Source organism: Chaetura pelagica, unplaced genomic scaffold (genome assembly GCF_000747805.2).
Source record: "Chaetura pelagica isolate M959 unplaced genomic scaffold, ChaPel_1.0 scaffold56, whole genome shotgun sequence".
Classification (NCBI taxonomy): domain Eukaryota; kingdom Metazoa; phylum Chordata; class Aves; order Apodiformes; family Apodidae; genus Chaetura; species Chaetura pelagica.
In genome coordinates this window covers 364,075-379,229 of record NW_009953792.1, presented here as the reverse complement: position 1 = coordinate 379,229, position 15,155 = coordinate 364,075, and the positions used below count along the sequence as shown (strand labels likewise).

The following is a 15,155-nucleotide window of genomic DNA, read 5'->3' as shown; positions in this document are numbered from 1 at the left end:
CCATTGGCTTTCTTGGGCACCTGGGCACCCACTGGCTCATGAGCAGCCACTGGTCAATGAGAACCCCCAGGTCCTTTCCTGCCAGACACACTGCATCATTGCATTGTCCTTTTAATTTTTTTTATATCCTGAGACCTTTCATGAACTGATTCAATGTTTTGTCTTCAACCCAGGGCCAAGCCTGCCTAAAAATGATGTGATTGTAGCTGTCAACTGGACAGGGGTGTACTTTGTGGATGAACAGGAGCAGGTTCTCTTAGAGCTCTCTTTCCCAGAGATCACAGCTGTGTCAAGCAGCAGGTGAGGAGGAATAGACCTAGCTGGTGATGTCACCCTCAACCAGGCTTTTTCCAGGCTTTGCCTCTTGATGCCAATATCTTTCCTGTTTATGTCTCCTATAAAAATATATCCCAGAGGGGGAAAGCTCCAAGGGCAGAGTTTCACCTTGGCCACCATTAAAGGTGATGAATACACTTTCACCTCCAACAATGCAGAGGATATCCGGGACCTGGTGGTGACCTTCCTTGAAGGACTAAGGAAAAGATCTAAGTATGTGGTCACTCTCCAAGACAACCCAAACCCTGGTAAGTTAGTGGCCCAGCCCAGTTGTGGATGTATAGATAGATTAATTATTCCCAAGGGATTTTTTTGGGGAAAAAAAACCAAACCAGTTAATAACGGTTGTTTTTTCTTGCAGTGGGAGAAGAATCTGGGTTCCTCAGCTTCCTCAAAGGAGATCTTATAGTTCTGGACCAGGACACAGGAGAACATGTGATGAACTCAGGGTGGGCTAATGGGTTCAATGAACGGACCAAGCAGAGAGGGGACTTCCCAACTGATTCTGTCTATGTCTTGCCAACAGTCACCATGCCTCCCCTGGAGATCGTGGTAAGCTGGCTTACAGGTGGCACCACTTGATACAGAGCCCAAGGAGGTCAAAGCCCTCCTGAAGGGCTTAGATCTGGCCAGAGTCTCCCTAACAATAAAGTGAAAACCAAAGTAGCCAAGATGGGTGACAAGTTGTCCAAGGCAGAAGTTGTCCAAGCTTTTCTTCTGATCTTGTCACTTTCAATGCTCAAGTCAAACCCTTGTGACTTCAAACATCCATGAATCCTGCTACATCCCTCCAGCTGGGCTGATTGCTTCCTGGTGCATTTGGGTTTGTAAGCAACCACTACATTCATGTATGGAGCTGTAGGATCCAAAACACATTATCTTCATCAGGAAATTATTCACACTACGGAAATACTTGTTATTCTTTGCATTAGTGACTGAGAACGGCACAAAGAAATTACAATTGCACCATTCTTGCTGATGATTGACTGGAATTAGTGGAGTTTTCTTATTCATTCACTGCTCTTCTTTTCATTTTGTGTCTGCTTCCTCTCTCTGAATACATCAGATATATTTTAGAACAAATTCACCACATGACAGAAGTGTTTTCATCCCACAGGCACTGGTCACGATGACCCCTGACCAACGACAAGATGTCATCAGAACCTCTCAGCTGGCAAATTCAGACAGTGAAGAGAGAGTAAAGCCATACACCTTGGAGGAATTTTCCTATGATTATTTTAGGTGATTTTTTAAACCACCCTCAAAGATTACAGGAATGTGATTGAAAGGAAATAGGCTCAAGTGGCACAAAGGGAGGTTTCGATTAGATATTAAAAGAAACTTATTCACTGAAAGGGTAATTAAACACTGGAACAGGCTGCCCAGGGAGGTGATTGAGTCACCATCCCTGGAAGTGTTTAAAAGCCATTTAGATGTGGTGCTGAGGGACATGGTTTAAGCACTGGACTTGGTAAAGTTAGGTTAATGGTTGGTAGAGTTAGGTTATGCTTAGACTTGATCTATAAGGTCTTTTCCAACCAGAAGTATTCTGTGATTCTGTGATCTCCAGGTATAGAATTATGGAATCCCAGAATGGTTTGGGTTGGAAGGGACCTGAATGATCATCTAGTTCCAACCCCCTTGCCATGGGCAGGGACACCTCCCAGCAGCCCAGGCTGCTCCAAGCCCCATCCAACCTGCCCTTCAACACTTCCAGGGATAGGGTGTCCATAACTTCTTTTGTTGTAGGGAAGGTTATTTTTATGTTAGTATTTGGATAAGCTCCTTAAGGGACTTTTCTGAGCCCTGGGAAAGTACAAAATATTATCTTCAGAGCTGGATACTTCTTGGGCTGTGAAGTTGCATTTGGTGTAGGAGTTCATTAGCCAGGTGCTGTGAGCAACCTCCCCAGCTGAAACATTGGCCTCAAGTTGTCCCTTTTATCCTTGTAACCTCTCCTCTTTTTCTCTTGCTTTGCCTTTGCCACCAGACCACCTCCCAAGCACACCCTGAGCCGGGTCATGATCACCAAGAGCCGTGGGAAAGACAAGCTGTGGTGTTACACACGTGAGCCCATCAAACAGCCGCTGCTGAAGAAGATCCTGGGCAGTGAGGAGCTGTCCCAGGAAGCCTGCATGGCCTTCATTGATATCCTTCCACTGCCTGGGGAACTCTTGGGGAATAGGTCTGAGGGGCAAAGGGCTGAGCAGACACTTTCATGGCCCCAGGAAAAGCCCATGGAAAGGTTTGTGATCACTCTGAAGGGCTTTGGGAGCAAGTCACAGGCTCAGAGATGAGCCTGATCCTGAAATCCATACTCAAGCGTCCTTGAGATCTGAGAGACATCTACTTAATACAGGAGAGCAAGGGAACAAGTCATTGAGTTCTGCTGGTCCACACTGCTTAGTGGTTAACTCACCAGCTCCCTTCTGCCTTGCTTCAGATGTCTCTCCAAGATGCATCTGCTGTGGAAGGCTGTAGCCTGATCAGTGTGGGTGCAAACCAGTCCACATGGCCTTGGGGACAGGGTTTGATGCCTGAATAACCCTTACCTGGCAGAATGCACACAGCACAGGAGAGAGGAGCAGACATAAACCCAACCTGCTGAATTAACCCTTAATTTTCTGGTGGGGCTTTCCTTTAGGATCCAAATTTCATCATTTGAACAGTTCTGTTCCTATAAGCCTCTTACCAATTAATATTACACAATTGATACTACTATTGGTTTCTTCTTACTAATAAGAGGAGGAGGAATTAAAATAACTGGCAAAAAAAAAAAAGAGGACATTTGCAATTTTACCCTTTTCTTCTTGCTGTGTCACAGATGTTGATTCAGAAAACTGCAGCCTGTTCTCATGCAGAATAGTTGCAATTTGGCATGATAGTGAAGGTCATGGTGTGGTTCATATTGCTGTAGGTCCACTGGTGTCTGACACCAGCTCAAAATCTGATCTTTTACAGTGGTAATTGTATGTGTGATCGGGTAACACATCACATGCAGCTTTCTTAGGTCTACATGCCACAGAATCACAGAAGGTTGGGGTTGGAAAGGACCATAAAGATCATGTAGTTCCCTCCCTCCTGCATGGGCAGGGACACCTCCCACCAGACCAGGCTGCTCCAAGCCCCATCCAGTGTCCTTGAACACTGCCAGGGATGAGGCATCCACAACTCCTCTTGGCAACCTGGGCCAGTGTCTCACCACCCTCCCAGGAAGGTAGTTGTTCCCCAAATTGGATCTAGACCCCTGAATCTGACCTAATCCTGACCCCAAAATAATTCTTTCAAGCTGGGATGATGCAGGAGAAAGGGAGAGAGCTTGCTGGACATCTTCTAAGGCAATTGAAAGGCTTTATCATACACTCTGCCCCCTCCACCAAGCCGCAGCCACTTCTGTAGCCATGTTTAAGATGCTTTTAATCCCATCATCAACAGAAGGGCTTCCCCAAACATCCTGGTTAGCTGGTCCTTGACTCAGGCCTCCCACCAGTGCTGAAGTACATGGGTGACTACCCATCCAAAAGAACCCGCTCAGTGAATGAGCTGACAGACCAAATCTTTGAAGGTGCCTTGAAAGCTGAACCCTTGAAGGATGAAATCTACTGCCAGACCCTCAAGCAGCTCACAGACAACCACATCAAGTAAGACTTAACTCCTACCCCTTGGCCCAAATACACTATCCTGCCTTGGGCAAAGCAGACATGGAGTGTCTGTGGTGGGAGTGATTATTTCTTTTTCCTCCTGGGTCTCTCCTCGTGTAGGTACAGTGAAGAGAAAGGCTGGGAGCTGTTGTGGTTGTGTACAGGGCTTTTCCCTCCAAGTAATATCCTTCTGCCCCATGTCCAGAGGTTCCTGCAGTCCAGGAAACATCACCCCTTGGCCTCAGACTGCATCCAGAGACTCCAGAAAGCCCTGAGGTATGGCACCAAGAGACATCCTAACCCTGATCATGACACCACATCGAAGTATGTGGGAGAAAAAACAAGTAGGAGATATTTTGGTGTCTGGGGGGACAGTGAAAGTTCATAGTCTCTGTCTTTGGCCAAGCTGAATGAAAGGGACATTGGATAGAAGATGTTGATGGTAAACTGGGGAAAAATAGAGATTAAGAAAGTCAACTTCATCATGCCAGCTCCCTTTAGGCCACCTACAACCTAAGCAAATACACATTCCAATTTTTCTTTCTCTTCTGTGGGAGGGAAAACCCCCTAACATCAAGAAATTAGCCAAAGTTACTAAACAACAACAAAAAAAATGTCTTGAAATGGAAGGTGGAAATAAAGGTTTCTTGTGCTTTGATGCTGTGGCATTTGCCACCTCCTGTTTTGCAGGAATGGATCCAGGAAGTACCCACCCCATCTGGTGGAAGTGGAAGCCATTCAACACAAAACCACTCAAATTTTCCACAAGGTTTACTTCCCTGATGACACTGACGAGGTAAATGGGGGAGAAGGAAATTGTTCTTTTCTGTCAGGGTGGCTGTTGATTTTTGTATTCAAATCTCAGAACAGGGTAATTTCAGTTCTGCTTCAGAAACCCTCAGTCTTTCCAGAAGACTCTAGACCAGAACAGTGTAAGGAAAACTCATCCTCATCTACCCTGACCAGCTCAGGGGGTTGATTTACTGCAATTCACATTTTCAAGAAGTGGGTGCTGTGCTGGTGTTCACAGGAGGCTTTCTAATATGACCCCAGAAAGAATTAAAACTGGTGGGTTCATCTCCATTCACTCACAAGGGTTCACAAGCCTTGGATGTCAGTTCTTTCCAGCCTAGACCAACAGATATTGTCCACCCAACCAGTGGGATACCATGATGGGGCTCCCGTGGGACTGGGCAGACTATGGTAGCACTTGCAAGTAGGTGACTGAAACAAGACTTTCTGACCTGAGATAACACAGAGGTCATACCTGCACTCCAGAACCTCTCATTTGGCTAATAAGGCAGCTGGTTGTATTGCTGCCAGAGCAGATATGCATGTCCTTGCAGATACTGATCAGTCTTCCTGGGAGGCTCTCAGCTCCTTCTCCCCTCATGACCCTGGGCACAAATAGATTCTTTTATTTCCAAGTTGTTTTATGTGTAAATCAGAGCACACCCATGGAAAGAAAAGGATGATTCTTCTCCAGCAGCTGTGCATGCCCTTGGTTGTTTGTATGGAAAGTGAGAGCTGTTGGGACTTCTCATCACTCTGGGTTTTTTTTGGAGTGTGGTGTTTGGGGATTTTGTTTGTTTGTCTGTTTTTATGGTTGGACTCAGTGATACCAGAGGTCTCTTCCAACCATGACTATTCTCTGATTCTGTGATTCCTCTCTTTATAGGCATTTGAGGTGGAGTCCAGCACAAAAGCCAAGGACTTCTGCCAGAACATCTCCAACAGGCTGCTCCTAAAGTCCTCCGAGGGCTTCAGCCTCTTTGTCAAAATCTCTGACAAGGTGAGTGGCCCACCCAGATGCTGGGGTAGCTCCGAGGCTTTTGGGGTGACCCACCTGCCTGTGGGTACACGTTGGTGGAGGCAGAGCTATTTCTCTGCAAGCCCTGTGGCATTCCTAAGTCTGATCCAGCCTGCTACAGGTTGACATTTGCAGTCCAGCAGCCCTGGCTTAGAGGGCTTGAAACACAGACAGACAGACAGACAGACAGACAGACAGACAGACAGAGCTCTCCTAGCCTGTTGCTGAGATGGGTTTATAAAATGGTTGATGAGAAGCTCAACATGAGCCATCAGTGTGTGCTTGTAGCCCAGAAACCAACCATGTCCTGGGCTGCATCACCAGCAGCATGGCCAGCAGGGCCAGGGAGGAGATTGTCCCTCTCTGCCCCAAGCTGGTGAGACCCTCCTGCAGGGCTGGGTCCAGCTCTGGGGGCTCCAACACAAGAAGGACCTGGAGCTGCTGAAGAGAGTCCAGAGGCCACAAATATGATCAGAGGCTGAAGCAGCTCTGCTCTGGAGACAGGATGAGAGAGTTGAGATGTTCAGCCTGGAGAAGAGAAGGCTCCAGGGAGACCTGAGAGCAGCTTCCAGTGCCTGAAGGGGCTCCAGGAAAGCTGGGGAAGGACATTTTACAAGGACATGGAGTCACAGGATGAGGGGCAATGGTTTCAAGCTGAAAGAGGGGAGATTGACATGTGATCTGAGGGAGAAATTCTTCACTGTGAAGGTGGTGGGACACTGGAACAGGTTACCCAGAGAAGGGAAGTGTTCAAGGTCAGGCTGAATGAGTCTTAGAGCAATCTGGTCTGGTGGGAGGTGTCCCTGCCCATGGCAGGGAGTTGGAACTACGTGATCTTTAAGGTCCCCTCCAAGCCAAACTGTTCTATGATTTTATGAAAGGACTAAGTAAGAAAAAGGTGCAGCTTGGAGCTGCCTCAGGCAACTGGGAGAGCTCTATGGAGAAAGTCATCACCAAGGGAAATGAACTGCTCCAGTGAAACAGGAAGGTTTGATAAGGAGGAAGGGGTGAAATCAGAGGCAGAACCTGCAGCAAGGTGCTGGCAGCAGCTTTCTCACCTCAGCAGTTTGCAACACATCAGTGTAACCTGGACAAAGAAGTGAGCAGCAACTACAGGAGATGGGGCAATGACCAACCCTGCCTGTGGCCTCTTGCTCAGCCTTTGTAACCATGTGCTGTGTCCCCCAGGTCATCAGTGTGCCCGAGGGAGATTTCTTCTTTGACTTTGTGAGGCACCTGACAGACTGGATAAAGAAAGCAAGACCAGCAAAAGATGGTAACAGTGACTTTTCTCCATTGTGGGTCACACAGAGCCCTCCTAGAGCTTTCCAGCCCTTTCAAACAAGGTTGACCAGACAGTCTATCACATCTGTTGGACCACCCTGCTGTGTGCTGGCTGCTGCAGCCCTGGGGACATCACCTTGGGGGTGATCTGTCCAAGAGCAGCCAGGGTAGACTTGGCCCCTAAAAGGAGCACCTGCTGGTGGGCAGCTCTCTAGGGCCTGCCTGTGGGAAGGTTTCAGTGGTGGGGTTCATCCCACCTTGCTGCCCACATCCACAGTAGAGTTGGCTGCAGCTCTGCTGAGTGTCTCAGTGACTGCAAGACATGGGTGCAGCTCCTGCCCTGCCTGAAGTTTGAGCACTGGCACCAACGTGCAGTTGTGCAAATGAATCCAGACACTCCTTCCATTTGATTAAAGCTTTGCAAGTGGAAGATGTGGTTTTCTCTGCAAGGTCAGAGCCCCGTTTGGCCTTATGAGTGTCCCTGCAGGTGGTGATGGTGGGGCCACCAGTTGCCAGCTGGTGTTCACAGCATTGCTTTCCCATATGTCCTCCCTACTTCTCTTGCTCAGGAATAGTGCCTTCCCTCACCTACCAAGTGTTCTTCATGAAGAAGCTGTGGACCAACACGACCCCTGGAAAGGACTCGATGGCAGACTCCATCTTCCACTATTACCAGGTACTCTGGGACCTTCCAGTAGCTGTGGAGACTTGGGAGGAGTTAGGAATGGGTTACAAAGGCTTTGTCCAGCTGCAGATGGATGAATTTTTGCATCAAATTACAAGAAGTCCTGCTTAAATAGAGCACCACAAAGAACACTGTTGGGTTGCATGGGAAGGAGCTGCTTTCATGCACTTTAGAGTAACCAGCTCAGCTGGGATTTGGGCCAGGTGCTCTTGAATGAGCAGTAAGACAAGGGAAAGGCTGAATTCAGAAGCATTCTGAGGGTCTTCAGCCACCTCCATTCATGGAGATGAGCTGTGATGGTCCCGGCAGCCAGGTAAGATGTTTGAGTTCTTCTGCTCTTGTTTCTTCTGGGGTGAAAGAGACACTTTCATGTCCCAAAGCTCTCTCCCCCATACACATACACTCTGTGTCCTTCCCTGGATAAAGTGGTTACCCCAAGATGACTATGTCCCAGTATGACTGTATCCCTTAATGCTGGACTTAGTCACCTGACACATTTTCAGATACTTTTTGGTAATGAGGGAATAGATTTTTAAAAATTAAAAAAAAAAAAAGAAGCAGAAAACCCATTGAATTGGAGGTGACCATTAGTAGGGGTGGATTTCCTGGGCTCAGGGAGGGTGAACAAGACAGTAGGTGCACACACTGTTGTTGACCAGTGAAGGTCTTTAAACATCTAGTGAGGTCTCAGCTGAGCAGCTGCCTCTCCACCACACTTAGCACAACTGCTACAAGTGTTAACCAGGTCTTAACCAAGGGCTGGAGGCCTCCACAAACTCCATTTAACACTTGAGGAGGAAGGTCCATGGTCATTTCCTCAATCCCTGAATTGTTCTTTCCTCCACGTAGGAGTTACCCAAGTACCTGCGTGGCTACCACAAGTGCTCACGGGAGGAGGTCCTGCAGCTGGCAGCTCTCATCTACAGGGTGAAGTTTGAGGATGACAAGTCCTACTTCCCCAGCATTCCCAAGCTCCTGAAGGAGCTGGTGCCTCAGGACCTTGTCCGGCAGATCTCTCCAGATGACTGGAAAAGGGTAAAACAGCAGCTTGAGTCCTATGCCAGGCCTGGCTGGGGGAAGCCCAGTCCCTTAGGTCACCTGTCCAACGTTTGATGTTGAAGAGAGGCTGCCAGAATGAGTGGCCCATGGTCCCTCTTGAGCCTCCCCAACATCACCACGAGGAGGAATTGCACACCATATGTGCACACCTTGCAGTGGGTTTTGTTTGTGCTGCACGTGGCTGGAGGGGTGGACGCAGCACCTGACACGATGGGAGGTGGCCTCTTGAGAAGGGCTGATGTTTGGGGCAGATTGCTGAGTAGAGGAGTAATTCTCCCTGCTTTACACAGGTCTGGAGCCATAAAATAGCATCAGTGTCTCAATGCCAAGAAATAGTTTTGTAAGTCCTTCCTGTTTTCTGGAACTCAGCCTGTGCCTGACCAGCAAGTGCTCAGCTTCTCTGGGTTCAAGGTCTCTCAGTCTCCTCTGCTGCATAAATTGGAGGATCAATTTATGTTTTGCTCATAGAACAGATCAGGTCAGCACAGCTCATAGAATCACAGAATGGTTTGGGTTGGAAGGGACCTTAAAGATCATCTAGTTCCAGCCTTCCTGGTATGGGCAGGGACACCTCCCACCAGACCAGGTTGTTCCACACCCCATCCAACCCTGAGCTCATCTAAGAAAGAAGGACCTGCCTTGATTCCAGGCCCTGCTCCAGTGACCAGCCAGCACTTCTGTGATGTGTTCACTAGAGAAGAGCCTACAACCAACTGTCTTAGTAGGACTGATGCTCCTTCCCTGCAAGCCCCCCTGGCACTGGGTATTGCAAACTGCAGCTCTGTTGTGTCCTCTCTTGCAGTCCATTGTGGCATACTACAACAAGCATGCAGGCAAAACAAGAGAAGAAGCCAAGCTTGCCTTCCTAAAGATTATCTTCAAGTGGCCTACATTTGGATCAGCATTCTTTGAAGTGAAGGTACCTGCCCTGCTTGGGGGTTCTCTGACACTTTGAGCCAAGATCAGGAGCCCTGTATCACAGAGGGGTTCCAAGGTCATTCCAATGTCTGGACCAGACTGGGCCAACCCTGATAAAGCAGGCAAAGAATGTGAGGCTCTTTATCAGTAAAGACTTTTATTTATTGCTGCCCTGCCTCTTTGCACAGGAAGAGGCATTGTAGGGCTTCAGCACATCTCAGGCCTTGGGTCCACACTTGGAGCTCTGCTGCTGACAAGCCAAGAGCCATTGTCTGTTTTGAAAAGGCAAAAGGGAGTGTGTGGTTTCCAAGGGATGTGTCTGCACCCACCACAAACCAACTCCAGACCACCCAGCCTGGCACCAGACCCTATCAAAGACAGCAGAGGCCAATAGTCATTAAGTCTGTCCAAGTACTCTGGACACCTCATTGCAACTCCTTCTTCTCAGGGACCACACAGTGAGCCTGGGGTGCAAACAAGTTGTTGAAATTACTCATCAGTTCCTTGAACTTGGACACCCCATTTTCTGTCATGTCCATCTTAGATGGCATGAGAGATCTGATTATCTCCTGTAATTTTCCACCAAAAGTTACCCATAGCCAAGAATTCTATGGGAGGGCCAGGAGCTGAGCCCCCATCCACTGTGTCCTACCTCATCAAAACAGAACAAATTGAAGGTCCTCATGGCACGGGGCTGGGAGGAGGGTTTAGAGATCAGAAGGGGACAGAATGGTGTAGTCTTGGTCTGGAGGTCCATAGCAACAGGTGTAGGAGAAGAAGGACTGGAGGGGAAAGATGTCAGGGGTTTGCCAGGGACAAGGAACATGATGCTGTCAGCAACTCACCTACCAGTGATCATGCATTTAGGAGCTCCATAATTCACTAGACAGCCCTGACTAATGCTGATACCTTCATGGACACTACATTGATCTTTAAATAGCAGTTAGTGGGGCCACCAAATGTTGGCAGAAGCAGTGAGGCAGACAGGAAAGAGGAAGGGATCTGATTTTGCATGACACTTCCCCATGCCAGTTCTTCTTCTCTCCAACAGCAAACTACGGAGCCAAATTATCCAGAAATCCTTCTAATTGCCATCAATAAGCATGGAGTAAGCCTCATCGACCCCAAAACTAAGGTAAGCAAAGCTGAGGTCTTCACCAGATGATCCTGATCCCACCCCACAGCCCCTCACAGAGGTCGTCCCAAAGAGTGTGTTGTTCAGAACTTCAGGAGCCCTCACCAAGCCCAGCTGGAAGGGCTGGATGGCCAGAAAATTTTCTGGAGGCAGGAATTCTCTGTTCCACAAAGCCAGGCCAGGCTTCTTCAACAGGAGATGGAACGGGAGCATCAACCCTGTTACTGGAGGATACACACTCTCCTTCCTTAATCCTCTCACAGACATTAGGACAGGAGCCTGAGTAAATGAACTCCTATTAGTTACTTCCACCAGTCCCATGGTCATTCTAGTACAGCAGTCCTCCAGAAGCTCTGGAGAATCCAGAGTCCTGTGTTTCACTGTCATTCCCATGAGGCCATAGCAGTGGACATCCTTTGTCTTCTTACATGGAAGATGAAAAAGGACATGAGAGGTTCTCAAGGGTCTTGAGTGCTGAGTGTCAGTCTTGTTTTCCCACCAGGATATTCTCATCACTCACCCCTTCACCAAGATCTCCAACTGGAGCAGTGGCAACACCTACTTCCATATAACCATTGGCAACCTGGTGAGAGGAAGCAAGCTGCTCTGTGAGACCTCCCTGGTAAGGAGCTTTAAAGATTGTTGGGCACAGATAGACCAAATCCTGACTTTGGCTCTGCTCAATGGATCAAGGCTCTCACTTGGTCCATCACTGAGCTTATAAGCAAGTCTGAGGTGCCTGGGATGTTGCCATCTCAGGAGCATGGGACACTGTCCCTGTCATTGGACTGAAAAGCACATTAAAGCCAATGTGGGCTCAAGGGTTACTCCTGAGCCATCTTACCAAGCTCCTTTGCCCAGCTTGTCCCTAATAGTCTCAGCAACAAACCTTCTCCCAGACTATCTTAAACCCGAAGCATGAAGGATAAAACTTTCTGCTGGCTTAATTGTTACTGATTCGAGGCATGCAGCATTTTGTTGGCCATTTGAAAATCTAGGTCCCATCCAAAGCTCCCTAGGTCCTTAGCCTCAACAGCATCCTGGGACAGGGAGTTCTTCCATCTCAACACTGCAAATCATGTTTGGACTGTGTTCCTTGTGGTGGTGTCATTTCACCCAAGGAGGATGGTGGAACAGGGCAAAATGTGCCTAAAACCTTGAAGGTCAACCCAAAAAAAACCCTGAAAGTAAAAAAAAAACCAACCTTGAAAGTCAACAAAAAAACCTTGAAGGTCAACAAAAAAAAACTCTTGAAAGTCAACACAAAAAACCTTGAAAGTCAACCAAAAAAGCTTGAAAATCAAGTGTGTTCAGGAGGCACAAGCCAGAGAATCTAAACTAAGGGCAGGTAACATCTTCTCTTTCTTCCTCAGGGGTACAAGATGGATGATCTTTTGACCTCGTACATCAGCCAGATGCTCACGGCCATGAGCAAGCAGAGGAGTGCAAAAAGTAGCAAGTGAACTGCAAGAAGCCACTGGCAGGTGGCCCTGGGGCTGGTTCACCAGCTGAGGTCTGTGGGATACCCGTGCAGCTGGGGGAGAACCTTTGCCTCCCAGATGTGGAAGATGAGCCGAACACCGTCAGGGAGTTCTCTGGACTCTGACCTTGAGGGCTCAAATCCCACCTCCCCCTCCAGTGAAGATGACTATCTCTGACCTCCTGTTCTCCTTCCCCACCCCAGCTCCATCTTCCACCACGAAGACTCCCCAGGGGACACCACTGCTCTCAGACAGTGACTGAGCAAAGGAGGTTTGCCTGAACCCAATGGTTGGCATCAGAAAAGGCTCTTGGAAGGGGATTTGTTTGTGTGTGTGTGTGTGTGTTTGTCTCAGTTTGGTTTGCTTTGGGTTTTCTCTTCAGTAAGAGCAAGCTCTTGGGATGCTAACAGCTTGTGGTGAGGCTGGGGGCATTTCAGGTGTGAAGAGGCCCCAACCTATGCTGAAAAGCTTTCCAATGAACACTGAAGGGCTTGTTTTTTGACATAACAAAAGAACACGTTGTGGTTTTAAGGACAGAAAGGAAAAGAAAAGAAAAAAAGCAGACTGGGAGGAGCACATTTTCACTAGGAACCAGAATAAACAAGCTGCTGATTGAACAGGCCAGGCTACTCAAGTGCTGCCCGTGCAATGCTGGAAATATTTAAAGAACAGATTTTAAATTTTTGTTTCTTCTTCTATTTATTTTTTAAAATATTAAAAAGGAAAAAAAAAAAAAAAAAAAAGAAGAAAAAAAAAAAAAAAAGAAAAAAAAAAAAAAAAAAAGAAAAAAGAAAATCAAATCCTACTATTTGTGCTGGGATTTGGACCCTGGCCTGGGGCTGAGGGTGATCTACAGGACATTCCTTCACCCAGGGATTCCCCCAGAGCCATGGTTGCCAGAGGCTGAGCAAGGCACATCTTTCCCAACTACTTATGGGCTCAGCTGGAAGTCAAGCTTGGAAGACAAATGATCTCCTTTTGCTCTGTGTGTCCAGGCAAATTAGCCCTGTGAGGATCCCTACTGCAAACTACAAATATGGATGATGGGGTTTTGAAATCCCCATGCTTGGAAGACTGAGGCCAAGCCCGTGCTGAGCTGTGATGCAAACATGGACTTGGCCATCAGGGTTGGAAACAGCTGAGGATTTTACTGTGCTTTTGTGTGTGTGTTGCTGTATAAAATGGCTCTTTGCAAGTCCCAGCTGGACCTGAACCACTCACAGTGAGGGCAGGCCCTTGATTTCAGTGGGCTGCTCTCCATCTTTGGTTGGCTGTACAAATCTGCTGGCTGGTTGTCTGGTCTTCCACTTGACACCACACAGTGTGGACCAGCCTGCTTTGGAGCAGAGGTGGGACCTGCCAGCAGAGAGGAGGCTGAAGCCAGGTTATATCTGGGGAGATGCAGGGGAAGGAGCCTGGGGTGCCTTTCCAAAATCCAGGCTTCAAAGGAGCAGGTGCCTGGGTGTGGGGCATCAGGAGGTGAGAATTGTCCAACCAGACCAGGTGCTGGCATCACTAACACTGAGTGGGCCTCAGTAGATGGGGCAGACCTCTCCTGGTCCCATGCTTGGGCTGTGTCTGGCTGCTTTCATAAAAGCTCATCTTGTGGGGATGTCGTGTGATGTTCTGTTAAGCTCAGCTCCTCCAACACCAGGGAGGAGGTGGCAACAGTGACTACCTGACCTCAAGGACCGTGACATCCAACTGGGATGCAGCAGTGGTTCTGGAACTCACTTGCTCCACCAAAGTGAATGTGATGTTGCACAGAGACATCAGAGACATCGCCCAGCCAGACAAGGCTGCTGGGACATCCCCCTTCCTCCATTGTCCCCCAGCCCAGGGCAGCACAGTGACAGGTGCATGGTTACACCAGCCAAGGCCACACAGGGAAGCCAAGCTGCCTTCTCATGTCTCTGATGTTTCTCTCCCCTCCTTAGCTGACCCAGCTGTCCCAGGGATCCCACCCATCCTGAGACACATGCCCATCACTGCTCCCACCACCACCGCTTTCCTGAGTCTCCAGCCATCCCTGCCTCCCTCAGCAGGCTCAGCAGATGATGCAGCATAGCAAATGTTCTCCAGTGCTGTCCTGGGCCAGCCCTGCCACCACCCTCATCCCTCCCCTCCCAGCTCTGTCAGCCTCCCATGCACCCCACCATTGTTTTGGGGGGTGCTGGGGCTCCGTGTGCGTGTGCCTGTGTGTCATGTGTGTTAGCATCTGCTGGCCTCTTCGTGGTCACACCCATGTAACACTGGAAAACCTGTGTCCAAGCAAATTACTCTCATTAAAAAAAAACAAAAACAAGAACAAAACGACAACCAAACCCAGTCTGTGGGAGGCTGTTCTGCACTGGGTGGTTGTGGTGGTGTCTCCTTGGGAAGGGTGGGCTCGGATCACCCAGGCCCTCATCCTCAGAGCTTGTCCTTGCAGAGTCAGACTCCTGGTGGGTGTATCCAGCAATGGGGAGTAAATCATCGGTGTGCCCAGCAGTGATTTTTTTCTTTTGGGGGTCAAAAAAACCCCACAGGAGCCCAGGGAGGCTCCGTTGCTCACTGTGCCCCTACCCAAGGGGGGATGCTGGGCATAGGGAGGAGGTTTAACACCATCAGTAGGATCTTCTCCTCATGTTTCAGAGATCTGGAGCTGCTCTGCACCTTTCCACCAGCCCTTTAGCCCTTTCCCAAAGGAGGATACTGCCTTTTTGAATTTCAAGCCTCCCAAATACTCCAGAATTGTAACTTGGAAAGGTTTCAGCTTCATAGCAGAGCTAAAACTCTGATACCTAATGCTTCCCTGTCCCAAGCC

At 48.5% G+C, this 15,155-nt stretch overlaps 1 protein-coding gene across 1 annotated transcript in view; it reads left to right on the top strand.

The window, feature by feature from the left end:
• Window positions 1–12,331, top strand: part of MYO7A (myosin VIIA) — a 70,983-nt gene extending 58,652 nt beyond the window's left edge. Inside the window, exons 33-48 of the mRNA XM_010001059.1 lie at window positions 174–300; window positions 415–584; window positions 698–888; window positions 1,454–1,578; window positions 2,327–2,484; window positions 3,824–3,977; window positions 4,098–4,253; window positions 4,668–4,773; window positions 5,656–5,769; window positions 6,976–7,063; window positions 7,641–7,747; window positions 8,606–8,791; window positions 9,618–9,734; window positions 10,785–10,868; window positions 11,371–11,490; window positions 12,242–12,331. Coding sequence (XP_009999361.1) covers window positions 174–300; window positions 415–584; window positions 698–888; window positions 1,454–1,578; window positions 2,327–2,484; window positions 3,824–3,977; window positions 4,098–4,253; window positions 4,668–4,773; window positions 5,656–5,769; window positions 6,976–7,063; window positions 7,641–7,747; window positions 8,606–8,791; window positions 9,618–9,734; window positions 10,785–10,868; window positions 11,371–11,490; window positions 12,242–12,331 — 2,093 coding nt within the window. The remainder of the gene's footprint in view (window positions 1–173; window positions 301–414; window positions 585–697; window positions 889–1,453; window positions 1,579–2,326; window positions 2,485–3,823; window positions 3,978–4,097; window positions 4,254–4,667; window positions 4,774–5,655; window positions 5,770–6,975; window positions 7,064–7,640; window positions 7,748–8,605; window positions 8,792–9,617; window positions 9,735–10,784; window positions 10,869–11,370; window positions 11,491–12,241) is intronic.
• The last annotated feature ends 2,824 nt before the right edge of the window (window positions 12,332–15,155 follow it).